The following is a 27,477-nucleotide window of genomic DNA, read 5'->3' as shown; positions in this document are numbered from 1 at the left end:
TAAAGAGGAAGGAAAATAACTTTTCTTTATTCCTGTAACATTTTGGGTTTTTTGATGGCACTGGTGTTTGAACATGGGGCTCATGTTTGCTGGGCAGTGCTCTACTACTTGAGACATTCTGCCAGTACTGAGAACAATTTTTCTCCTTAAACCCATGATGGGGGTTCATCTGAGAACCTCAGCAGGCTGAGAAGCTGGTGTACACAAGAATCCTGAAGCCAGATGAAGTCTGGAGGGTGTGCACTAGAGTGTGTCATGATGATCCTAGAGGCCTTGGATGGGAGATTCCCTGATGTGCTCACACTCAGCTGGTTTGTTACATCCTAGGAAGGGGTCCTGAGTCAGGCCCAGAGCCAGTTCAGGTGGCTGCTCAGGAGCAGGAATCTCCTCTGCATTAAGGGCTGTGCAGAAGAGCAGCAGGAACCTGTAGCCGGTGGTGTCCATGGAGCACTGCATGTGGATCAGAATCCACGGAAGCTTCCCGTCAACTCCTGTCCCATGCCGAGCCTCTCCAGTCAAGGGGCAGCATGAGGCAAGGGATGGAGGAAGGAGCTGTGGAGAAACGTGTCACACTGACCATTCCTCATCATTCATGAATCGTCTTCTGGGTGTTCTTACATCCCTGGTATACTGTAGTCATCCTGGGATGCCTGACATGAATGGACAGGCCACCCCTGGGACAGGAATCCAAACTTAGCCTCCTGCTTGTGTCCTGACTCTATTTCCCCATCCTATGTATTTGGTCACAGAGATGGCCAGAAAGGAACAACCCACAGAGTAGCCCATGTGGAGCATCCCAATTTTACAGCAAACTCTGGACTAATTCTTGTCCCATGAATACTCAGCTGTCAACTAATATAGAGGACACTTCCATAGGGGCCAGGCAGTACCTTGTTCCTTATTGCAAGCCCTCGGCCCATACCTCCATGAAGCCCTTTGACTCTGTGGACACCTTGTGCAAACCCTTGACCTCTCTCCTCCTTCAACACCTGGGAGCTTGGAGCCTGTCAGAGAGTTCCATGAGACTCCCAACATGCTGAGGGACATGTGTCACCTACTCTAGACTCCACTGACTCAGACAGCGTATGATGGGAACTAGCCACCTGGTAACCCAGCCCCTTCCTCAGTAGCCCTTGGCCTGCATTCCCTCTCCCAAACTTACACTTAGGCCTTCTGCTTCTTGCAGATGTACACAGCAGAAACTCCAATTGCCAGCAACACCTTGGTGCTGAGGAGCAGAGCAATGAGAACAGCAGGAATAGAAGACACACTTTTACCTGGAAATCAGGGAACAGGAGAAGTCTTAGTGTACCCACTGGGTTCCTTTCCCAGGAGCCTCATTTGCCCATCTGAAGCTCCCTCAGATCAAACTCTGAAGATCTTGAATGTGGCACTGTCTTGGCTGTGCTGGTTCAATTCTGACGTAAAAAACAGGGTAAAGAGGTTCCTCCTTCCCACTCATCCCTGCCTCAACCCACCAAGTTTTCCTCCTAGGGGAACGGGTTGAGGTGAATACTCAGTGACACATTACCTATGCGTGGAATGTGAATTCCATTTTGATCCTCATAATTCTTTTGGGCAAGTATTATCATCCTGATGGGGAAATCAAGGCAGAGAGTTTAGGGAGGGTCACAAGATTCATGGGACGCAACCCCAGAGAAGCCATCACTGCTCTCTTGTAGAGTCATCACTAAGACTGTTTCCTGGGATCAAGGCAATTCCAGCCTCCCAGGGCCACAGGAACAATTGTGAACAAGGCATGCACATGGAGTGAGAGGGTTACATGGGGAGAGAGTTGACAAGTGCCCTCCTTAGGACTGGGTTGAGCTGGAGGGCCCAATTTTCTCAGTAGCTGGGGAATCATTTTAAGGGAGGCAAGCTAATGAAACCACTGCCTGGAAAACACCCAGGTGAGTCAAGGCAAAAGGTGTCTTGCTAGTGAGAGAAGACAACAGGCCGTTAACTGAAATCAGGCAGGTGTAGTTAGGACCAAGAGCTCCCCTGGAAACTTCTGTTGTAACCTCAGTTACTGAGACAGACAAGAAAAATGACATCATCCCCTTAGCAACCCGTTTCCCTAGCAAAGCCCTCCCCCAGAACTCAGGTGGGTGGGAAAGGGGAAGGGCAGGGAGGAACTAAATGAGAATAGATGAGACCATGGTCTGAGCAGAAGTTTGCAGGCACAGCCAACCAGAATGCTGCTTTCCACACACCTAATTATCATAGAAAACATGCTACTCCCAGGACAAAACAGGTTAAAAGTCCCCAGACCCAAAATTCACTGGCACCGCACTTGATTCCGCTACCCCGCTCTCTGCCTGATGTGAGAGCTTTGTTCATTCTCTTAATAAATTTCTTGTCTCTACTCTTGCCCTCCGTTGTCTGTGAGTTGCAATCATTGCATTCATGAGACAAATTATCAGGAACTCTCTGCCTCTGAAATAATAGAGCTGTAACCCTAACCAGACCCCAATTGCACAAGATTCAATTTCACTAGAGAGGGGCCTCACCCATCATCCCTAGCATGACACCTGTTGCCTTGACTACAGGGACAACCTCGCCTCCAGTGTCAATGTCATCTGAAATCTCTCTGATGTCACAGTCAGATGGGGAAGCAGGTATTTGGTCTTTGCACTTCTACAATGCACTGTTTTCGCTTTTAAAGTTAAACAATGAATGAAATACGGTTTTTAGAAATGTAATCGTGCTGATGCATCCTTAGGAAGGAGTGGAAGACTAATCCTATGTGGCTGGTGGGGTCAGGAGGCCAACAGATCCCAGCTGAGTGACTCTGGGACACTCTTCAGGTGATAGACCTCCATTGCTCAAGTCTACTCTATGTTCCATAGTGACTACACACAAGCAAGAGTCACTGAATCATCTGACAGAGTCTAACTCTTCCCAACAATTAAAACTTCTCAAATGTCCTCCTCACCTTCAAGCTCACTGTTAATCTGCTACATCATTTGATGTGCCCCACTGAAGGTCACAGCATTACCCTCAGGCCTACTTCTCCATTCCTCAGGTGCGTTGACCCCAACAGTACTCCAGAATGTTCCCTTCTCTCCTATGTCCATCTGAACATGTGCTTCCTGGGGAAACTGACCTCGAGGAGGGCCTGGGGAGAAGACTCAAATGCACATCTGGCTGGAATGAAACCCAAGCACTGGTGGTAGCATCAGCATGGCTGCTACTGTGTTTAGTTGACATGCAATTGTTAAAGGTTTCTCTGACAGTGAACAGGATGGTGAAGCCACATGAAGGAAATTCCTTGGCATTAGGTATTTGAACAGGAATTGGGAACTGGTGATTGGCATTGAATGATTCTCTCTGGGCTTCAGTCCTTTTGGGAAAGACAAGGAAATGCTAAGAGTAAATGGTCAGAAGTTAGAGGTTAAGTGTGGAGTCAAAGGACTTCTTGGTAGCAGTACAGAATCCTTTCTCCTGAAGCCAGAGGGCAGCAAAAGCAGAGGCTCAGGCTCCACACATAATTGAAAGCAAAAGAGCTACAGAGGATGCTGGATCCTCAAATAGAAGTGGCTGTCCTCAAATAGAAGTGCTGGACAGGGCTCTTCTGTTCAGATGTATGGTACCACAAGAATGAGAGTAGGGACATAGGGACCAAAGCTCAAAGTCTGCAGTCAGCTTCTGGGTGCTGAGAACAACTGCAGTAGAATAGCCACAAATTACCTACAATCCAAAAATAACCAAGAACATCTATTGGTGGAGTGTGGTGGCCTACTCTATAATCCCACACTCAGGAATCTGAGTCAGAAGGATCAAAGTTTGAGGCCACACTGGGATACATAGCTCCATCCTGTCTTAAAGAAGAGAGAAAAGAAAACAAAATTCACCTATTGTAACATGTAATGTTCACTGTACCCAGGGTGGTGACATGGAATAGGAATTCCTGTGGTCACACCTTACAGATAAGGATCTGGCATGTGCCACACCTCACTTCTCATTGGCTGACCTTAATAATTCTTATATTCATGTTGGTGCCCAGGCTTAGCAGAGAAATCTAAAATTAATAATTCAATCCTACTCCCTTAAGAAACCACAAAACGAAGAGCAAAATAAACTGAAAGCAAGCAGAAAAAAAGGAAATAATGAAAAGAAAGAAAACTAGTGAAATAGAATTATTGAAACAAGGAGGTGATCTACAGAAAATATCAATAAAATTGGAACTTTTCTAGCAAGACAGATAAAATAAAAGGGAAATGACACATTTCCTACACCACGATCGGAACAGAGACATCACTAAGGACCCTGCAGATATCAAAAGGATTAATTGTGAGAAATTCTATATTCAGAAATTTGACACCTGAGATATGATGGATCAAAATAACTCAAGCAGCACAACCCACCACAACACAACCATATGAAATGATCAATGTAAGTGGCTGTGTGTTAGTCAGTTTACTGTTGCTGGGGACCAGTTCCTGAGAAAGCCAAAAGGAGGAAGGATGTATTTTGCTCCCAGATTCAGAGGTTTCAGTCTATATTGCTAGGCTCTGTTGACTCTGAGTCCATGGTGAAATAGCACACCATGGAAGCAGGAACAAGTGGCAAGGGGCTGCTTACCTCATGGTGGACAGGAAGCAGAGAGAGAGAGACAGAAAGACAAAGACAAAAGCTGAGAGGAAGGAGCTGGGAACATGATACAGCCCACAAGCCTAGATACCCTAAACTGATGAATTGATTAAGAAAGTGTGGCACATGTATATAATGGAATATTATTAAGTCATAAAGAAGAATGACATTTTGTTGTTTGCAACTACAACAACTGCATGGAACTGGAGAGCATCATGTTAAGTGAAGTAAGCCAGATTCAGAAAGACAAAAGCCGCATGTTTCTCTCATATGTAGAAGATAGTCCCAATTACAAGTACAACCAACAACCTGTATATGTTTTTATATATGTATATATATACATATATATTCATACACACATATATATACAACATGTTTCCAAAATCAGGACTGTTAAAGGAGACTTAGGGAGGAAGAAATGAAGAAAAGAATGATAGGAAATGAATAATGTAATACACATCATCTGTGTAGGAACAAGATAAAATGAAATGCACTGAAAATTGTTGAGCAATACAAAGTAGAGAGAAAAGAATAGGCAAACTACCAAGGAAAAACCCCATTGAACAACAGATAGGCACTTAAACAATGAAGGACAGGAATGTAAAACAGGTCATATTCAGGATAGGGTAACAGTGGGAGGGGGAGGGTAAATGAAGAGAGTAAAGGAGGGTGGATATGGTTGAGGTACTTTCTATACACGTATGAATGTGGAACACTGAAACCTGTCAAAACATTCCAAGAAGGTGAGAGAAGTAGGAGGGAGAATAATGGAGGAGATGAACCAAACTGGGGTATAATATATACATATGGAAATGTCACAACAAAACCCCCTGTATAACTATCATATACTAATAAAAACATTTTAAATTAAAAGAATATAGAACTTCAGAAAAGATTTCTTGAAGCCCAGATGTATCACATGAGAATGTGACCAAGGATTTAAAGGTAAATTAAAATAAAATTTGGTGTGCAAAAAAGACATAAAAGTAATTTTCAAAAATATAAATGTGCATCCTATTTTAGATGATTGGAAATGATTATTGTAAACTGTATTATCTTGTGATCATTATATTGTTTTTGTAGATCGATGTCTTTGGTCACTTGCCCACCCAATGTCGACTCCACTGCACTGAATATGCACCATGACTTAGCTCTTGGCTGGTATGATCACAGAGTTTCCACACATCTCTTATGAGAAAGAAATTGTCCTCCATGGCCTGTCTCTACTCTTCCCATAGGCAAGTCAGTGATCCATTGTGGACCCAAAGGTTAGTGCCACAAAGCAGGACATACTGGAAAGAACCTGACCTTGAAAAAGTGGGAGTGGAGAGACACAACTGGTATTACATGAGAGGAAAATAATACATATTTGGTGACAGGAAGAGGGACTCAGGCCAACTGTAGATCCTCGGGACAATGACCAATGGAGAGGGATCATTGCATTAAACAGCATGAATTTACCATGCAGGTTGGTGGTGGTCCTGTTTTAGGAACCTTGGACCCCTTGATTAGCTTAGGCCTCTTACCTGGCATAATGGCAGGGGACACCAATAGCAACTTTCCTGGTTGCTTCCCAGTCCCAGTTTCCCTTTCTGTAAAACTGTGAACTCAGAAGGAAGTTGGAGAAGGAGAGGTGACCACAGATAAACTTGTATTTCCGGGTGGTGAATGTGTGGTGAGAGATAGGATTGTTTTGAGTCCATTGTCACCAGTCAGGAGACAGGAGGCCCTGTTGTGATCGTGCATAGCCCCTTTGGAGCCTGGTACACACTTAAACCCATGTCTTCGGGGAGATCATTTGGAGTTATACCAGCAAGTGCCAGGGACTGCTGGGTGAGGATCAAGATGTATATGAAAGTCTAAGTTGAGATGGAGACTGGGGTGGTTAAAAAGAGTAAGAATGGGGGAGAGGGCCAAGGGAAGCAGAAGGTAACAACAGTTAGGTGAGGAAGGCAAGAGGGGGGAAATGATAGGATAGGCAATCCCCCTTCCCTCTCTTCTGTCTTCATTAACATTTTTTGATGTCAAAAGATCCATTGATATGTCTGAAACTTACCTGTACTACCCTTTGGAATATGGGAACTGAGGGAAGAAAGGTTCCCTCAGTCATATTGTATATCTTGTAGACTTACGGATTTTTCTATAATAACTATGAATACTACTTTTAACATGTAGAAAGAGATAAAATTTTTTCTTAAAAGAGCTGGTCAGCTGGGGTGGTGTCTTACCAGGGGTGGTATCTGTGCCCTGCAAAGTAAGTTTTCTAATGGCTGCCGGCTGCCCGTCATGCTCCACTTGGCAGGTGAACACCATGCTCTCCCTATGGGCAGACGAGTTGACCAGGAGCCAGCTGGTCTGGTTGTAAGTCCCATCCTTGTTCTCTGTGAGGGTTGAGGCCGTTTCTGTCCGGGACACGTTTCCGTTCTCTAACCAGGTGAGCTGCAGGATCTGGGGGTAGAACTTCTTCACCTGGCAGGTGAGGTTCACCTGGTTGCCTGTCATCCTGGGCTGTTGGGTGACCTCCAAGGTGGGTGGAACTGAAACAGCACAGGCGGGAGCTCTGACCTTGTGGTACAGATGGATCCCAGAAGGGGAGATGGAGCGCTGAGCCCCCAGCACCATGCCAAGGGCATCACCCAGACAGTGCTGGGCAGGCAGCAGATGCTCAACACGAGGGTGTGCATATGAGTGAAACCACTAAGCACAGCACACAGTAGGGCTGTTAGCTCCTGTTAGGGTAACAATGAGTACAAACAACACGTGCAAACCCTGGCATGCAGTCAGATGCAGTAACAGCAGCAACTAAACAAAAGCACCAGGCACTTGGGGATCAGGCCATGCTAGGTGCCCAATACTTGTAGCTGCTTTTAGTAAAACTAAGTGCAACTACCAGCACAGTGCATGGCACAGGGAAGAGACCTCCTGTGCATGGTAGGGTCAGGCCTGCTGGGCATGAGGTGCCAGGCCATCAGGCCCTCGGGCAAAAGCCCTGGGGAGGAGCAGGCTTAGTGGCCAGGTGTGGAGTTGGGCTGGAAGTCAGGGTCATCTACCTCGGATGGTGTCAGACAAGTTGGCAGTCCCACGAAGAGGAGCCCCCTGTAAAGTGACGTGGGCCACCTCACAGATGACCTGAGAGTGGACGTCTCCAGGGTCCAGTGCCACCTGGGCTGTGCTGGAGATGCGGTAGGAGACGCTCTCTCCTGTGGGATCCACATTGGTCTGGAAGTTGGAGAGCATGTTCCCATTTTTGAACCACTTCAGGGTGATGTTCCGGGGGGAGAAGCCGTGGGACTTGCAGGTGAAGCTCACTGTCTGCCCAGGCGTAGACCTGGTCCCAGGGCCCGATACCATAGGTGGAGAGGGTCTGGCTACAAAGAGCATTTGACAAGAGACATGATTGTGATGGCCACCCCTGACCACAAGGGAGTGATGCTCTGAGCAACCTTCCTAGACAGTATTATTTTGTGTTTGTAGGGAGCTGGGAATAAAATCCAGGGAGTCATGAATTCTAAGCACTTTCTCTGCTAGTTGGCTAAGACCTCTGCCATAGACAATATTTGTTAATCCTCCAAATAATGCTGGGGTGGGTCTGCCTTATCCTCCTGTTGTGACCTTGTCCTACTGTCTCCAGAGGTGAGCACACCTGTCTAGACAGACAGTGAAGAAGGGCAGGCCCAGGTGAATTTCAGCCTGAGGTCAAACTTCTCTCTGCCCCAGGGGATCCACCAATCTGGGCACAGGAAGGAAACAGTGACCTGTCTATTGCTTTGTATTAACTGCTCCCTGCTGGCCTCCCCTGGACACCTTGCCATCCTAGGTGAAGCAATTCTAGAAGTGAACACAATGGACAAAGTACAACACGGGACAACAGGAACGCTGGAACCCTGCTGGCCATCGAAGGGAGCAATGCCCACAACCCTGTGCTGAGCCTGTGAAATGGGCGGTGATCTTTCACTTTCCTGGGCCACAGGAGGATGAAGTGAGGCCCTGGAAGCTTTTCATGTTGCATAACACACAGGACCTGCTTCTCACACAGGAATGCACAGCCCTGCCTTCCATATAGACTCCATCCATCCAGAGCTCTCCTTGCAGAAACCTATGACTCACTCCTTGATTTTCCTTCTTTCCACAAACACGCCAGGGGTCTAACCTATACTCAGTCCTGAACTTGAAAGTAAGAGGTTAAAGGATGCTTTCTGAATCTGAGTGCTTTTCCTGGGACTGTTTGGGGTTAGGATCACAGATCACAGAGTGCTGAGGAATCCAGGATGGATTCCTAATTAACTACAAGTCCCCCAGATACAGGTGCTCTGAGCAGGCAGGGGCACTTCCTGGTCATGAGAGCACACAAATGCATGATGGGAAGTGGGAGGCAGAGTCTGCTGATGGCCAATTATTACCCAGCCCATTCTCCAACAGGCATTAGACTAGCCATATCACAGATAATTGTGAATGTTTTACTTCCTACCTGCCACCCCTCAAGCACCTTCCTGGTACATAAGGAAAGTGTCACTTGAAGAAATAAGACAGCAGCAGCCACAAGATACTGATGGCATCCTGGGCTATAATTTGTTGATTAATCAAGGGTTTCTGTGCATCCTGACCTGGCCTGATACTTATGAGTCCCTAAGCTCCTCCATACTCCCACTAGCTCTGTAAGGGTGACAGATTGTGAATTCCTTGTGGGACAAAGCTGTGAGAGGGACATGGCCGGCCAAGGGAAAACAGGTAGAAGAGGGAGTAAAAGCACAGTTCATCTCATCCCACACAGGCTGATTAATTTACAATATTCTCCTGATCTCTTCGTGTGTTGTATTTGTATGTTTCTGGGGACATGCATATGACAGGCAAGCATTCTACCACTAAGCTACACCACCACACACTGGTTCTTTATCTTCTGAGCCTCAGTGTCTCTGTCTGTACAAAGTGGAAAAACCACAACCTTGGGAAGATGAGCAAGGATTGATTGAACACAGTGACGTGTTATATTGTAGTTGCTTGATGAATAACACCTATGACTACACACGCATTCATTCTTTACATAGCCAGCAGGCACAACAAAACCAGAGAAACACCAGTAAAGGTCTCCATCCTGTTTCTGCTGCTGCCATGAAAAACCAGAATGAGAAAGGGCCAAAAATCACTGTATCAGGCCCCTCTCCTCTACTAATAATTTCCTCAGGAACAGAGTTTGTGAAGTGGTTTTCTTATCACAAAGAGATTCACAGGCATTATCCCAAGGAGCTCTTTACAGAAAGCTGGATGCCCTGTGCAAGGAGGAGGACAAAGTGCATCGGGTGACATTGAGGCATGGGAGGCATGGGAGAGTCGTGTTCACAGTGGGGATTCACTGGGCTCCAGCACCAGTTCAGATGCAGACCTCTGTGAGATGGGGAAGTTCCAACTGAGGCTGGGGTCTGAGCAGCACACTCTCTGGGCTGCTGACTGGGAGATGTGCCCTCCCTGCCATGCAGACCCCAAAGAGCTGTGCCCGGCACGTGCTATTCTGAAGTGGTCACACTGAAAAGGAGTTCTGACACCCCAGGGCCATGGGGGACCAAAATGCCTGTAGGTTAACCCCCTCTGATCTCAGGGGTTGTCGTCTCTCAAGAGTTGTGAGCCCTGGCTCTGTTTGAGAATCTTCTGGAGTAATCAGTTTTCAGATGCCCAGACCCTCATCAGAGCAACTGAGACAAATTTCCAGACTGGAGTCTGGGTCTGGGATTTATTTCAGGTTCCCAGGTATTCCAATGAGCAGCAGGTGGACATCACCCGACCCCCCCCATCCCATTGACACCTTGGCCTGGGGAAGGAAAGTGACTCATCCAAGGTCACACAGCCTCTACATGTCACACTCACAGTGATCTGACATTTCATACAAGCCAGGTACTGGTCTGACAGCTTGACATGTCTTCATTCCTCGGTCTCTGCCATGCTCTGCGAGGGGGACTCATAGGGAGACAGGTGAGGACGCTGAAGCCCTGGTGTCCCCATGGCACTGAGAGCAATGACTGGCACACAATAAGCCCTCGGTGCCTGTGGTGTAAGGAGGAGGCTTGACTACCGAGGGGAATTACTCCCTGGAGGCATGAGGACAGTGCAGGCCATACGATGGCCAAGTCACTTAAACAGAACCCTCATCTGTGGAGGCATTGGCTTGGCTGTGGGCAGGCAGACAAGGGTTGCACATGTCCCCTCACTGACCAGCTGTGGAGCCTCACACACGTGCAGGTCCTGTGTGGCCTGGGCCCTGATCACGGGTGGGAAATCAGTTCTTGAATATGAGCACCACTCCTGCACCTGCTCGTTAGCTGTCGCTACAGAACAGAGGGCGTTATTCTTGACCTGTTATTTTTCCCTAGGGGACAAAGGAAGGCCGCAGATACTCACCACGCACAGACAGCTCAGTGCCTGGTCCAGACTTAAACTCCGTGTCTTCAGAGCCACCGGCTTTCCGGAACTTCACGCAGTAGTAGGTGCCAGCGTCTGCTGGGGTGACATTACTGATGAGAATGGAGAAGTCCATGTTGTCCCTCTGTGTGACATCTGAAAGTAGTGTGACGCGGGAGAAGTGGCCTCCTTTCTGACGAAAGATCAATTCCCGGCCTGGTCCTTCCCCCCTGAACCACTGGATGGTCCCCACAGGGAGCAGGGAGGTCACAGTGCAGCGCAGAGTGGCCGTCTCTCCAGCAGTGACAGACACTGACTTGTCAGGCTGAATCACCTGCAGCTCCTCCTGTGCGGCAGCTCCTGGAGGGAAACAGCAGTTACTGTGCATCCTGAGGGGACCCGTGGAGATTCTGAAGTTTTATCAATGAGTTTCAGTGCCTGAGTGCACAGTGTGACCAGGACTTGAACTCTGCACACGGTGTGTTCAAGCAGGTTTAACCTTTACATGGGCCTCAAACCAGAGACAGTAATGGAAATGAGGAAACTGGGGCACAGAGAGTTTAAGAAACATGATAGTGTTTGTATTTGAGTCCCTGACCATCTCTGGAATTCTCATGTTTCATCCATTGTCTGTTCTTCACTTTCTGTGCACATGGTATGTTGTACTTGGTGGACCATGGCGTCGGTGGCCATGTGACTCTCTTTTGGCCACCCAGATGTGAACAGAGGTGGTGGTCACAGTGAGGAGCACATGCATTTGACTGCCAGAGTCTCTGCATTTTCCTCCTCTCACAGCGTTCCACATGGCTCACGGTAGCTTTGCTCCACCAACCTGGAGTGATGATGATATAAGAGTTCCCGTGAGGCTTACAAGGGAATAGAACATTGCTTTAAACTCCTAGGATTTTTCCCTATGACATAATCACACTATAGCAATTTTCTATTGCTGGGTTGACAAATTATTGAAAATTTAGTGTCATTAAACAATAGAAATTTAAGACTCAGGTACTGGCACATTTCTGCAATCCCACCCCAGAGAGAAGATGATTGTGAACTCGAGGCATGCCAGAGCAAAGGTAGCAATGTGACCCTGTCTCAAAATCAAAAGCAAAAGGGCTGAGGCACAGTTCAAATGACATTGCCTAGTACCACACAGCCCTGGTTCATCCCCATTACTGCAAGCTAACAAACAAAAAGAACAGAAATTTATGATTTCTCGGTCTGGATGTCAAATGTCCTAATTTGGTGTTGCTAGGCAACCATTCAGGGGTCATTAGGCTGCACTTTTCCCTAGAGGCTTTGTCCCTGGCCTAACCACATTCCAGAGTCTGCCAGGATTCTTTTTGCTTGGTTCTCATCTTCTTATCACTTATCCTCCCGCTACATTCATCACACATCCTTCTCCATCTCTGACCCTCTCGCCTCCTTCTTGTCAAGACTCTTGTGATCTATTGGGCACATCCTGATCGCAGACCAAGACTATAAACTAAATATCTTAAACATGGTCAGAAAGGTAGAGGAAAGCATGGACAAGGCACTAAGGAAATCAGGAGCATTAATAATTAAATGAGAACATCCACAAAGGGAAAGAAATCATAAAAGGGAGAAATTTGGGAGTTGAAAAGCACAATAGCTGATAGGCTCATTGGAGAGGCTCCACAACAGAAGTGAGCAGGCAGAAGTGAGAATCAGAAAATGTGGCGATAACGTCAGAGAGTCTGTGTGCAGACAGGAAAAAAATAAAGAACTCGAAGGACTTGGAGGAGACCATCAGGTGGCTCCACACACCCATTATGGGATCCCAGGAGGAGAGCGATGAGACAAAAAGAGAGGGGCGAAGATTATCTGAAAAACTAATGTCCTAAACCATAAGTGTTGATGAAATAACTGAGTCTAGAAATCCAGACGCTGGGCTGTCTCCACGTAGGTTAAACTCAAAACAGACCAAGATGGAGACACAGTATATCCAACCATCAAAAGCTAAAGTAAAGAGAGAACATTGAAAAATTCCAGAGACATATTGCTCACCTCATACAAGATCCTCCATAAGAGTCTCACCTGAGTGCTTATCAGAAATGTCGCAGGCCCCAAGGCAGTGAGATAATATATTTAAAATGCTGATAGAAAAAATCCAGACAAGCAAGAACTCTGTGCATGGCAAAACCTCTTCTCTCATGAGAGAGAAAAATATGATATTCCCAGATAAACAAAACCTGAGGAGGTCATAACCATGATTCCTGCCCTGTAAGATACAATAAATGGAAATGAAGGATGCTAGATAGCAAGTAAAGGACAGACAAGAGGGCCCACTTGTCCTCGAGGGACTGGAAGAAGAGTTAAGCATTGTTAAGTACTGTTAAGTGATTGTTAATGTCAAATATAGGTCTTTATTGTAAGCACCCATTTAGCGTTCATTTTCCTTTCAATATACTAAGACTTTAGGGCAGGAGTGACTGACTTCCTAATTGATGCGGTTTGACCCTTCCTTGGATCCTCAGCTCCCTTTGTGGATGGCAAAGGACTACCAGCCAAGCCAAGGACAGCCCTCTTACCAGCGCCAGCTGCTTTGAACACTCTGGAGCCCTCAAGAGGTGACTTGACAACCACAGCTGACTGCCAAGCACATTTCTGGCTAGGACATGAAGTGTGCCACAACTGGTGAGACACCCTTGTCACACTCCTTTCCTAGAGATATAACTAGGTGGTTAGGCTGACTTGTGACTCAGCCTGGAGACACCCTCCTCTGCTGCCCCCTGATGTTGCAACATTGGGCCTAATAAAGACTTCTCTCCAGTGAACTTTTCTTGCCCATTTTTGGTTTTCTTCATTAGTAAAACAGGTAAGCTGGTTACATGCAAAAAAGAGAAGAAGCAGGTGTCCTTGACACCTACTCAGTATACATGCTTCAGGTGCCACAGCCCCTTCTGTACTGCATCCTCACTGCTGTCACTTTCCATTTACCGAATCCATCCAGGATGATGGACAGCTCACTGTAAGCAGGGAAAATGGGAAGGAAACCTCTCCCCTCAAGACCTCTGAGGTAGGAATATGCAATCATAAATGTCCTGTGAGCATGTACTTAGATGTTAAATGCTATTACTCTTTGAAATACGAAGACACTGTTCCTTAAAATTGAATTGTTACAAAATAAAAAATTTTAAAGACAAAGGTGAGGCCACTGTTTCTCTCTAGAGGAAGAAAGATCTATAGATCTTAGACTCTCTAGGGACACCTAGAGACAGAGGCTGCTTCTCACGACAGAGGCCACTCAAAACAACCAGGACCTTGTCAGATGTCCATCAGCATGGTTGCCAGCATCATAGAAGGGAAAAAATTCATCTATTGTTAAAATTATCTAAAAGATTCTGCAGAAGGAAACAACGTAGGTGAAAGGACAGATTATCTTGCAGAAAGCCTTCCTGTTCCTGTTTTTTCTCTAAGCAACCAGACGTAGTAATTTATGAATACTGATCAGGTAGTTAAACCTACAAAAAAAAAAAGCAGAGACAGACTGTTGCTTTTTAAGTCAAAATTTTAAAAAGTTACTTTAATCCTGTGTAATAGGCTATCATGAGATCTAACAACATATTGCTAACCTTAGATTGCTTATTGATTTAATAACAAGACAGAGAAAACAATGTTAGTGAAAACTTCATGTATATATATATATACTATTTTAATATAAATTTGTAATAAACTGATGAATTGTATATTTGTGTGTATAATATATAACTAAATTAAATCAACATTCCATAGTTTCACCTAGTTGGAAATCCAAATTAATATACTGAATTTATACACTGATATTTTCTATAACAAACAAACACAAAAGATTAAAAAGGATGCTGATTGGTTTTTGTGTCCCTACTAAATGATTTTAGAAATTCCAAATGTGGGTAAATTCTCAAATTTTCACAGACATAACAAATATAGTGGCTCAAATCCTAATAGGAATCTCACTAAAGTTAAACACTGTACCCCAATAATTTTGAGAAGTTTACTAAATATAAAATAGAAGAAAAATAGTAGAAAGGTACTGTGAAACCCCAGGTTGCTCCTGTAAGAGTGATGACTGTGAACTCTCCCACTACCTATGATTACCTGCATCCATGATGACACTTTTCTGGGACTCTGCCATCCACACTTTCTCTTGCAAAGACAGTCCTCTCCTCCCTCCTCCAGCTAGAGAGCCACGGAACTTTTCTCATCTTTCTAGACTATCCTCCCAGGTCTTCACGTCTTAAAGGGCTCTAATCGCTCCTTACTGAGAAAGAAATATAAATAAGGCACAGCACTAGAAATGAAGGAATTTAAATTATCCCTCTTTGTAGATAATATGACTCTACACATAGGAAAAACAAAGTCTCCATCAAATGACTATCCAAAGTAATAAATTCACTACAATTATAGGATCCAAAATTGATATAAAAATCAGTATATTTTTATGCACCAGTAATTCTATTCCTAAAAGAAATCATGAAAAAAAATCCCATTGACAATGGCTACAAAAAAAGCCCTAGGAATAAATTTTACCAAGGTAGTGAAAAACATCTTCCAATAAAATTACCAAACACTGATGAAAGAAATTAAAGATGACACCAAAAATAGAAATACCTCACATGTTCTTGGATTGGAAGTACTAACAACATTCAAGTGTCCATACTATCCAAAGTGATTTACAGATTGAATGTAATCTTCAAACACCAATGACATGCTTCACGGAACTAGAAAAAAAAATCCTACACTCATACGAAAGCATGAAAGACCGCAAATCAATAAAGCAATCTTAAACACAAAGAACAAGGCTGGCGGCATTGCAACACCTCCTTTCAGTACACATTTACAATGCCATGCTAACCAAAGCAGCATGGCACTGGAATAAAAACAGGCACATCAATCAGTGAAACAAAGCTCCCAAAAGCAAACACATGCACCTACAGACGGGTGATGGTCAACAAAGTGCCAAAAAACACATTGGAGAAAAGACAGCCTCTTCAATACATGGGGCTGGGAAAACTGAACATCAGATGAGGAACACCGAACCCTGAACACCCTCTCCTACCATGTTTAAAAGTCAAGTCAAAATAGATCAAAACTCTACATGGAAGACCAGCAGCTATCAAGCTACTAGAAGAAAACACAGGGAAACACTTCAAGTCATTGGTGTAGGCAATTATTCTTGATTTGGGGCCAAAAGCACAGGACACAAAAGCAAAGGTAGATAAATGGGGTTACATCCAACTAAGGCACTTCTGTACAGAAAAGAGACAACTGATGGAATGAAGAGACGACCCACAGAGTGTGAGAAAATGTTCCCCAATTGTTCTCTGACAAAGTGTTAGCATCTAGAAGACATGAGGAATTAAAAAACTTAACGAGAGGAAACAAGTAATCCAGTTTAATAACTGGCAAATGAGCTATGGAGCTTCCTCAATAAACTGAAGAGGGAACCACTACATGATCCTGCTACACCACTCCTGGGCAGACCTGTGGAGGAATGTAAGTCAGCACGCAACAGAGATAGCTGCACACCACGTCTACAGCAGCACTGTGCACAATAGGCAAACTACGGAATCAGGCTGGGTGTGCAAAAACTGGTGGATGAATACAACAACTGATGAATGGATAAACATGCACACACACACACTCACACACACACACATACACACACACACACACACACATACACACACACACACACACAATACATACGCATTCATTGGAGTATTATTCAGCCATATAAAAAATAAAATTATATTTCCTCTCATATGTGGAATCCATACCTAACCAAAAGAAAATGAATGATATGAATATAAAACAGAGACTACCTTGAGGTGAGAACCGCTGAGAAGGGGAGGGTGAAAGGAAAGGGTGACAAGTGTTGAATATAACTGAAGTACTTTATATGCTTGTATCAAAATAGAAAAATGAAATCCATCAAAATTTCTTTAAAGGGGAGGAGGGGGATATGAAACATTAATACAGGAGGTAAACTTGATTAAAGTCCATATTATGCTTGTTATGGAAATATCACAATGTAACCTTTTTGTACAATTTAAATATGCTAATAAAAATTGGCAAATAATCTGTATAGACACATCTCAAAAGAAGAATTACAACAAATACGTAAAAATACTCAATATCATTAAGCATCAGGGAAATTCAGGTCGCAATTACAATGAGATCCCCTTGTACTCTGGTTAGAATGCCTCTTATCAAAAAGACCCCAAAATAACAAACACTGATAAGGATGTAGAGACAGAGCAGCTCTCATAAACTGCTAGTGGGGTGTAAATCAGTCCATGGTGTATGGAGGTTCCTCAAAACACTAAAAATAGAACTACCATATGATCCACCTATCTCACTTTTAGGTATACACCAAAGGAAATTACATGAGTACATCTATGACCTGTAAGCCCATGTTTATTGCAACACTATTCACAAGAGGCTAAGACACAGAATGAGAACAGGTGCCATCAACACATGAGTGGATAAAGAAAATGTGGTATGTATGTGCACAATGGAATATTCCTTCAGCCATAGAGAATGAAATTCTGTTATTTACAGTAAAAGGGATAGATGAATATGAAATTCTGCTATTTATAGTAAAAGGGATAGAAATGAAGCCATAAGTAAAATAAGCCTAAACAGAAAGACAAGAACAGTATGTTCTCAAGGTGAAAAAAGTCAACTTGAAGCTAGAATACTGATTATGACAGGTTGGGAAGGGTGGGTGGGTAGGTACTGGATAAAGGGAGGCTGGATTTAAATAGAGCAAGCTGTATGCGTGTGTTAAAAAATCCCACAGAACCCCTTCAATATGTACAGTTAGTATATATAACTCAAAAGTGTAAAGGAAATATTAAAAGATAAATTCAGTTAAAATAGGTAAATGGTCCAGAATATGTTAAAACAAGGCCTTCAAGGATCAAAATGCTTTATGCAAAATCAGACATTGTCCCCAATGCTCCAAAATTGACAGCCAGATTTTGCTTATTCTTTAGGAAAAAATAAAGAACCCATCATGATGGATTACTACAGCTTCAGTGCTGTGGTCCCCATACCCTATCACCAAATTATTAAAATAACAGATTCCACTCAATGGACAACTAGTAAATATTTTGCTCTAATAGAGTTACCGAAATGTTTTGTTCAGTAACTACTTCAACAACTAGCATTTACCTCTCCCTGTGATAGGACACAATTCACCCTTTCCAGTCTACCCAGGGAGTACCTCAAAAGTTTTACCATCATACGTAATCATTGCAGACAAGATATTAGCTTCCATCTTTCTCCAGAAGCACAGATGGGACACTACATTGTTAACAACATTTCCTATTACAAATGACTAATAACCTAAATCTCTTGGTTCATTCTGGTTTCAGTGGCAACAAATTCCTTAATTACAAATTTTATGTACAAAATAAAACCAACAGGTACTCCTGTTATGCCTCCAACAAAACCCACAAACTAACTAACACCTACTACTTCACTGTAGAGGTTTGACAACCTCTCTCATGCCTCCTAGAGTCTCAAGATGACTTGTGATGGTGACAAGTGTTCCCAGGCCTTCTGAGTTAAAAAAAAAAAAACTGGCCCTGATGGTCCTGTGCTATGAACCATGAAAACAAGAAATGACTGGCTACCTGCTGGAATCTCCAGGAAGGAGAGGCTCTCATAAGCCTTGATAACTCTACAAGCTTCGCACAGGTACTGAGGCCTCATTAAGACAGGCTGGAGCCAAACCTTGGCTGTCTGGGATAGTCCACCTGCGGGAGGGTGTCACTTCCTCATCCTTAGTCCCTCGCATGATGCCAGGGTATCAAAAGAGGTTATTTCCCTCCAGGCCTTGGCTTCCTGGGGAGCCTGTGAAAAATAAAAAGAGTGAAAAATAGGAACGTCAATCTAACCATCATATACCTCAGAACTCAGTGGATGTTGCTGCTTTCCCAATAAAGAAGAGGAAGCAAAAAACAACACATTTGGCCAAACTTTAGCAGTGGCTTTGGCACTGAATGCCCTACTCAACAACTAGTCTAATCTTGAGTTTATTATCCAGTGTTGGGTCTTTACCTAAAAATTGCCCTATTTAAGGTAAAAATGAAAAATCTGAAAATCTCTTCCTCACAGTTGCTAACAATATTTATCAAAATGACATGTCATCACTAAGGGAAAGTGACTGAGAAGTAATGAAGAGGTCTGGTAGAGATGAATCAATTTGGATTGTAATACACTTGTGCATGGAAGCAATGCTAGGAATCTCTGTATAGCTCTCCTCATCTCAAACTAGCAAAAACACTGTATCTTTCTTATTATTGCTTATGTCTACTCTTCAACAAAATTGGAGAAGAGGGCAGAGCAGTTTCTTCCTGGAAGCGAGGGGGTGGGAGGAAGAGGGAGAAGATGGGGAGGTGGTAGCGGAGGAGACATGGCCCAAACAAGGTATGGGCATATGAATAAATAAATAAATAATGATGTGTCAACATATACTAAGGTCACAATAAAGGTCTTGTCCAAATAGTCCTCATTCCACTCAAGGTACCATCATTACTAATTGTAAACAAGACCTACTTTTTGCTTCTTAGAGAACAACTTGTTGAGATCTTAAAAGAAGTAATCAAGAGAAGTTTCATGTCCCAGATAGGTTACATATCTGGTTCAAATGATTGACATAATTGTCTCCTCAAATAATTTTTTTTCAAATTCTAATCTTGCAAACAATCCCTCAAATGTGTTTCCATTTCTCCCTAGGCCTTAACTTGTTATAATAAATTTTGTATCTTAATCTCATTCCATAAGGAGTAGTGGCCATATCAAGCAGGCACATTTTCCTAGGACCCATTAACTCTAGATGGTACCACAGGACAGGCCACTGCTCAACTGAAATGGGGCCCAGCTAAGCTTCACCTGCTGCTGAAATAAATTTAAATTCTTGTCATGTGGAGCTGCACACTATTCTGCTGGTCTTATTACTACTGACTTATTGATGAAACCATCCTCCAATAATACTAGCAAACTGTACTTACAGCATTTTAAAAGATTATATACCATGATCAAGTGGTCTTTATTCCTGAAATGTAAGGATTGTTCCTATACAAAAATCAAACAATGTAATACACTATATTCATAGAAGGAAGGAATAAAGCTACTTAACCATTTCATCTGATGCAACATTTGACAAAATTCAACATTATTTTGCCAAAAAGAATCAACAATAACAGGAAAAGTCTTCTGCATGAGAAAAGTCACAAATAAAAATCTCATCATAGTCAATGGCAAAAGACTGAAGGCATTTCCTTTAAGATCAGGAACAGCACAGGATTCCCACTTTCTCCACTTCTATTCAACACAGTGCTCAAAGTTCTAACCAGAGAGAATAGTCAAGAAGAAGACAAAAGGGTATTTGAATTAGAAAGAAAGAACTGTATTTATCTCTGGTTGCAAATGATAGGACATGATATGCAGAAGTCCTAAAGATTCCACAAAATACTGTTAGTGCTAATAAATGAATTCAGCAAATTTGTAGGGTATGAAATCAGCACTAAGAGTTCAGTTGTATTTCTCTACATTAGAAATGAACAATCTGAAAAGGATATTAAGCAATCACTCCTGTTCAAAAAAAATCTACAGTAAACTGAACTATGGAGACGAAAGACTTGAGCAGTACAAACTATAAAACATGCTGAAAAAAATTAAGGAAAACAAAATTAAATGGAAAGACATCCCATGTTCATGGACAAGAAGAATTGATATTATTAAGCTACCACTACTAACAAAACTGTATAATCCCAATCAAAATGACAGCTATATTTTTGCAGAAAGAGGGAAATGTGGAAGTCCAAATAACCACAATCATTTTTGAAAAGAAAATCATTGAGGACTCACATTTCTTAGTTTGAAACTAACTACAAACTACAGTCATTAAGGCAGCATGACGTTGACATCACAATAGAAACAAGGACCAATGGAATAGAATAGAGCCAAGAAATAAATCCTCACATATATGGTTGATTGATTTTCAACAAGGATTTCAATGTGGGAGGAGAGTCTTTTCAATATTCTGGGAAAACTGAATATCTACATGCAAGATGATTGAATTGATTTCATCTTGCACTATCAATAATTACTAACTCAGAATAGATCAAAAACCCAAATATCACAGCTAAGCCTTCAAAAAAAATAACTTGACAATTATTTCTTTCATTTGACAAAAAAATCACAAGCAACAAAAGGATAATAAATAAGTTTAACTTATCAAAATTAAAAACTTTGTGATTGAAAAGAAACTTGAAGAAAGTGAAAAGAAAATGTACCAAATAGGAGAAAATATTTGCAAAGTGTATATCTTCGAAGGGACTAATATCATGAATGTCAAAAGAATGCCTGCAACTGAAAAACAAAATAACACACAATTCAATTTTAAAAGAACAAAGTACATGAGTGTACATTTTTCTATGGAAGACATTCACAAATGGTCAATGAGCACCTGAAAAGATGCTCAATGACACTGTGCATTAGGACAGTGCACATCAAGACCGCAGTAAGAGGCCCTTGCCAGCCCTTAGGATAGCTATTATCAAAACAAAAGCAAAAATATGACAAGCACAAAACAGAAATAACAGGTGCTGGCAAGGGTGTGAAGAAACTGGAAACTTTATGCATTCTTGGCGAGAAAGTGAAACAGTGAATCTTCTGTGGGAAACATTGGCAATGCCCTAAAACTTTAAATAAAGAATCACCATAAAATCCAGCAAATCTGTTCTTAGGTATGTATTCACAAGAATTAAAACAAAGACTCAAGTGGGCAATTGAACGCCACTGTTCATAGCAACATTACTCAAAATAGCCAAAAAAAAAAAAAAGAAGAAACAACTCAAATGCCTATCTACAGATTAATGAACAAACAAAATGTGGAACTTACAAAAATGGAATATTATTCATGACTGACCAGTGAGAAATTCTTTTTTTTTCTTATCATATTATTGTTGTTCTAAGGGTACATTGTGACATTTACAAAAGTTCTTACAATGTATCATAATTGAATTCACCCCTCCATCATTCTCCTTTATTCCCCCTGCCCCTTCCTCATTCTTGGAATAGTTTTAGTAGGTCTCATTTTTCCATTTTTATGTATGAGAACATGGTATTTCCAGTGCATTCACCCTCCTACACTCTTTCCTTATATCCTCCTCCCTCCTACTGGTAACAACCCCCAGACAGGATCTAATTTACCTTCCTGTTCTCTGTTTTTGAAAAAAAGACATTTACGTTTTTTTAAGATAGCTATATAGGGAGTTTCATTGTGACATTTCCATGTATATATGTATTATAACCCAATTTTGTTTATCCCCTCTATTTTTGTCCTTTCTACCTTAGTCCCCTCCTTATAGTGATTTCAACAGGCTTTAAAAGTCTACATTCATTGTTGTATAGAAAGCACATAAATTATATTCACCTTACCTTACTTCTTTTACCCTCCCTCTTCCATTAGTGACCTCTAAAAGCAAAAAATTCTAATTATCCTACAACATATATGAACATTGAAAATATTATGGTAAGGAAAATGAAACAGATACAAAAGGACAACTTAATATGACATACCTAGCATAGATGACTTCATAGAAACAAAGTGTACAGAGGCTAGCCAGAGGTGATGGGGAGAAGGAATGGGCAGTTATTGCACAATGTGTAGAGATCTGATGGTGATGTCAAGAAATGGATAATAGTGATGATTTCACAAAATGATGAATATAGTCAGTGCACTGAATTGAATCCTTACAATGGTTAAAACAGTAAAATCTATGTCATGTGTAATTTAACACAATAAAATTGCATTAAAAACAGATGGTAGACACAGAACCTTTGTATTTGGACAAGTGGCTCAAGAAAAAAATTAGTGTGTGGTTCAAAAGTACCTTCACTGGAGAACTAGAACTATAGTGGCAAGAAAACAAGAAATGAGCCAACTTTGCACTCATGTTTTGAAAAGAACTGTGGGTAGTTGTTTGGAGCCACATGACTTATGTGCACAATGAGCTATGAGTTGAAGGGACATGAGTCACCTCTGGGCCAATCATTTAAACAAAGTTGCAAAACTCTGCAGTTTGATTTCTCCATGACACTGACCATCATGTTTCTGGAGCCCTAGAGAAATACAAGAACATTCTCCCTAAGTAATGTTTCCAAAAAGGCAGGCAATTGGATTCTAGTGGGAAGAATGTAAATCAGAGGACATAGTAAATATAAATCAAGCTGTTTGGTTACCACAAATAAATCCTGTGTTCTTCTCTAACACTCAGCTACTCTTCCAGGAAAATACAAGGTTCACCTTCACAGGATGAGTGCTGGAAAGATTCCAACATTTCACAGTGTGTGTAACCAAATGTGCCTCTCAAGAGACACATCCCACTACAGGACAGGTCCTTCAGTGCACTATGATCAGGACATGGCTTTGGTGTTTAAGTCTGGAGAAGATTGGAGGGGAGGAAGCTGAACTTCTAAGACAGAAATATGGGTAAATCTTGGAGGGCGAAATCAAGAGAATGGAAGAAAGAAGACAGAGTAGGGTGAGGGGGTGGGGAGGAGCCAGGGACTGGTAAAAGAGCCGGCAGGTGCACATCTGTGGTTCCCACATTTACCCCTCTGGAAACATCCTTTCCCCTGACTCTGGACTTATATGTCCACCTGCCCACCTGACAGGTTTGCTTGGAAAAATATGTTAACCCTACAGTTAACATATTCTAAAATGCACTCCTTACTTCCACCCTCAGCCCTCTGGATCATAGCGGAAACACGTTCATCCTACCAGATGTTCAGGCCCTGAACATGGCAGTCTTATTTTCCCACCTCAAATCCTTCACAGCAGGAATTCCTGTTGGCTTCATCTCAGAAAGTATCTAAAACCATTGATTGTCTTCTCTTTCTCTACCTGCCACTGTCCTATGTAAGTCACCTTTTCTTGTGTGGATGCATACTATGACTTCCTCCATGCTCTGGTTGCTTCTATCTGTCCTGTTGTTGTCTATGTTCAACCAAATGCTAGGATAATCATTATGAAACTCATCTCAGTTCACGCCACTGCTCTGTTCCAACCCTTGCAATGGCGCCTATTTTACATGTGTGAAAGCCAAAATCCCTGAGTACAGTGGAGGAGCTCTGCTCAGGGCTCCTGTCAGGAAGGCCCTTCCCCTGCAGTCAGATGGTTCACTCTTGTACCTTCTTTTAATCTCTGCTCAAATGTCTCTATTTCACTGATGCCCACCCAGACATTTCTGATTTTAGTGCATTCCTTCCTAACAATTCTCTGAATCCCTTACCCTGCTCTAAGTTTCCTCCTCACCACTCTACACCTTTTAATATATTATATTGTTTACTATTTGTTGTGTGCATTGATTTCCCCTAGCAGAATCTAAGCTCCATAACGTCAACAACTCTGCCTCTTTGATTCATCAATGCACCCCAAATTCCTATAGCAGTTCCTGGCTCATAGCAGGTTTCCAATAAATTACTCAGTGTGACACCTCCCTTGAGTCTCTGTTCAGTGGATAATTTCTGTAGAAATTGTCATAAACTGAGTTTCCCATGTAAGTGGCTTAGCCAAAACCAATGGCTATTTGCATAGTCAGGAAGCAGAAGAGCCCAGGGTAAGAAAACCACATACCCTCTTCCCCTTACTCCTCCATGACCAGGAAGTTGCAGAATGCTCATGGAATACAATCAAGACCATAGTGTCTGAGAATATCAACAGTTAAACCCACAATCTCCAAAGCAGACTGCCTGAGTTCAATCCAAACTCTAGCAGTTGTCATTGAGTGACCTTGGAGATCTTTGGACTACCATTACCTTGTCTGTGTGGTGGGGTGAGAAGGCTATAATAATCACATAAGTAAGAGTCATAAACCATTTCTAACAGTGTCTGACATGTGAGGAAGTTATGACTTAGTAGCCTTCCTGAGACATGGAGGCTCCCACTGACATTGCGTGCTATAGATATGCATGTGTACATAGACAAAGATACAGATATGCATGTGGATATGGAAGTAGATACATTATAGATTGTGTTAATCAACTGTCCATTATGGTAACAAATCCCTAAGGTGAATCAACTCATAAAATGAAAGGGTTTATTATGGCACATAGTTTTAGAGATTTCAGTTCAAGAAACCATTACTTTGGGCATGTGGATGGAGCCAGTCATGATGAGAGCATATGATTCAAAACCTGTTCAACCCACCATTGGGTTATGAAAAAAAAGAGAGAAAGTAAGGGACCTGGGCTCCTCAACCTCCTTTGAGAATTCACTCCTAATGATCTAAGATCTCCCACTTAGACCCCACTTCATAAAATTTCCACAGTCTTCCAGTAGCACCCTGTGGAGACCAAGCCTCAATACATGGGCCCTGAAGAAAATTCCAGATCCAAACTATAGTATATAAACACTACAGGCAGCAATGTCTTTTATTCCCTTCTTTCCTCCTCACCTCATTCCTGCATGGATGAGGAAGCTCCAAGGCAATGACATATCAAAGATGCTTTGAGTGAAAACTCACCTTTCCAAGAGAGAACTGTGCTTACTGTTAGAGGTTGGGGAAGGTTAAGGAGTCAGGAAGATAAGGGAGGGTGCTGAGCAGCAGGGAAAATGAAACATTTGTTCAATATGCATTTCATGTAGCTTGAAAAATGGTTTGAAGGTAGCAGTAAGGAAAAGCCTCTTTAAAGTCCTGTCTTTGTGTGTGTATGCACATGTATATATGTACATGTGCACACACATATATAAATATAAATAGAAGTCTGTCCTTCCCTGCTAGTATAGAAGGTTGTTTGAAGGATTAAATGAAATTACAATACATGTTGAAAGTTTTGTTCACTATTTTACAGTGAGTATCCAACCCATCACTGACAAAAGTATGAGTACATACTCCAGAGTTTTTAAATTTGATCATTTTTGATGTGATAGGCAATGGTTATTCTTCTCTCTGATTTTTTTTTTCTGCAATCAGCCACCTCCACTGAGAGCCAAGTAACATAGCATGGCTAAAAGAAAGAAGTCTCAGAATCTGCAGCTGTAGCTCAGTGGTAAAGCATGACTTAACAGGAGTGAGGTCCTTTTGATACCCACCTCAGGAAGGAAGGAGAGAGAGGTGGGGGAAGGAGGGAAGGAAGGAAGGAAGGAATTTAAAAGACAACTCATCTAGGAATTGTAGGGTAACATTACAATTGGCCCAACCTGGGGAACCAGGAGGGCTGCTGTGCCCAAACCTATGTCCATGGGGAGCTATGAGCAGGGGCTTTTCCAGGCTGTGTCAAAACAGGTCCCCTAATTCTGCCTGTTTTGGGAAGAGGGACAATAAAGTCCCATGATGACCAGGAGAGTTTGTGGCCTGAATGTGTCTTGTATATTTTGAAGCTGTAAACCCCATTCCATCAGAACATGATTGAATTTGAAGTCAGGGTCTTTAAAGAGTTAATAAAATTTAAATGAGATTGTTGAATTGTGTTTCATTTCAACATGACTGGTGCTGGTACAAGAAATGAAGATGATACACAAACACACAGAGGGAAGACTGTGTTCAGATACAGGAAAAAGATATCAAATACAAGGCCACAAGAGGGACCTCAGAAGAACCCAACCTGTTGGACACATTGATCTTAGATTTCCAGCCTCCAGAATTGTGAGGAAATAAATGTCTGTTGTTTTAGCCACCTAGCCCATGGTGTGCTTTTATGGCAGCCTTAAAAAATAAACAAAGGCCCCATTAAGAAGAAAATGTGGAACTTCTGAAAGAGGAAGAGGCCATGGAAGAATGGGTGGTAAGGCCCAGGTGACAGATGAGGAAGTAATGGGACAGAGGACCCCACTGAGGAAGGATGGTGAGTGAGTGAGTATACCTAGGAGCATGGCACCCCTGTCCGGCTTATATCAGCTCATGTCAGACTTCACAACCTTGGATGAGAAGAGAGCACTGGCCTTGGAGCCAGGCAGACTCCTCTGCTGCTTCTGAGCTTCTGTGGCCTTAGACAGGTTATCTCGTCTCTTGGGCATTGAGATTTACAAAGATTTGTAGAATGATCCTACTGGGAAAGGATCTTGTCCCCTGGAATATCATAAAAATGTAACTAATGATTATTGTTGGAGGAGTCACCTGACTAGAGGCCTCTGGTCACCTGCTGCACGTAATGATCTAAAGACAGTGCTCAGGTCCCTGTTCTTGACTCTCACTCAGAGTGCCCTGTCTTTGCTTTCTGTGACTGGGCGGTACTTATCTGGAGTCCCTGAAAATCAAGGTGCAGGCTACACCAGGGTCAGAGAAAGAGGATTCTACCTGAGGGCCAGGCTCACCTGTGAGTTCCAGCAGTAAGGTCAGCAGCAGGACAGGATGAGGAGTCTGAGGCCAAGAGTCAGGGGTAAGCATTGTGGAGACCAAGCAGTCTACTGTGTCCGAGTGTCTGTGCTGGAGGAGATCTCACAGGCTCTGCTGTGTAAAGGAGGAAGTG

The 27,477-nt window shown here is 42.7% G+C and overlaps 1 protein-coding gene across 3 annotated transcripts; it reads right to left on the bottom strand.

The window, feature by feature from the left end:
• LOC109700535 (signal-regulatory protein beta-1) lies at positions 1–27,477 on the bottom strand. 3 transcript variants are annotated; one of them, XM_020185731.2, is made up of 7 exons: positions 27,323–27,460; positions 18,630–18,849; positions 10,984–11,343; positions 7,644–7,961; positions 6,822–7,130; positions 1,163–1,277; positions 1–552 (listed from the first exon to the last, which is right to left on the bottom strand). In XM_020185731.2, exons 2-6 carry the CDS (start codon positions 18,706–18,708, stop codon positions 1,165–1,167), a joined length of 1,179 nt encoding a protein of 392 aa, XP_020041320.2. In that variant the 5' UTR covers positions 18,709–18,849; positions 27,323–27,460; the 3' UTR covers positions 1–552; positions 1,163–1,164. The 3 variants fall into 3 exon arrangements, with proteins under 3 accessions (XP_020041320.2, XP_020041321.2, XP_073930583.1); XM_020185732.2 differs by lacking the exon at positions 18,630–18,849 and having other exon boundaries at positions 27,323–27,477; XM_074074482.1 differs by lacking the exons at positions 1–552; positions 1,163–1,277 and adding an exon at positions 1,574–1,593.

The sequence above is a fragment of the Castor canadensis genome, chromosome 5, assembly GCF_047511655.1.
Source record: "Castor canadensis chromosome 5, mCasCan1.hap1v2, whole genome shotgun sequence".
Classification (NCBI taxonomy): domain Eukaryota; kingdom Metazoa; phylum Chordata; class Mammalia; order Rodentia; family Castoridae; genus Castor; species Castor canadensis.
This window is presented reverse-complemented; position numbering and strand designations above follow the sequence as displayed.

Bases quoted from the DNA above. Each gene is read 5' to 3' on its own strand.
- LOC109700535 (XM_020185731.2), bottom strand. From the start codon at position 18,708: ATGAGGCCTCAGTACCTGTGCGAAGCTTGTAGAGTTATCAAGGCTTAT. The intron at 7,962-10,983 runs GTGAGTATCTGC...TGCTCTTTGTAG, and splicing joins CACTGAGCTGTCTGTGCGTG to CCAGACCCTCTCCACCTATG. The intron at 1,278-6,821 runs GTAAGACACCAC...CCTGATTTCCAG, and splicing joins GGGCACAGATACCACCCCTG to GTAAAAGTGTGTCTTCTATT.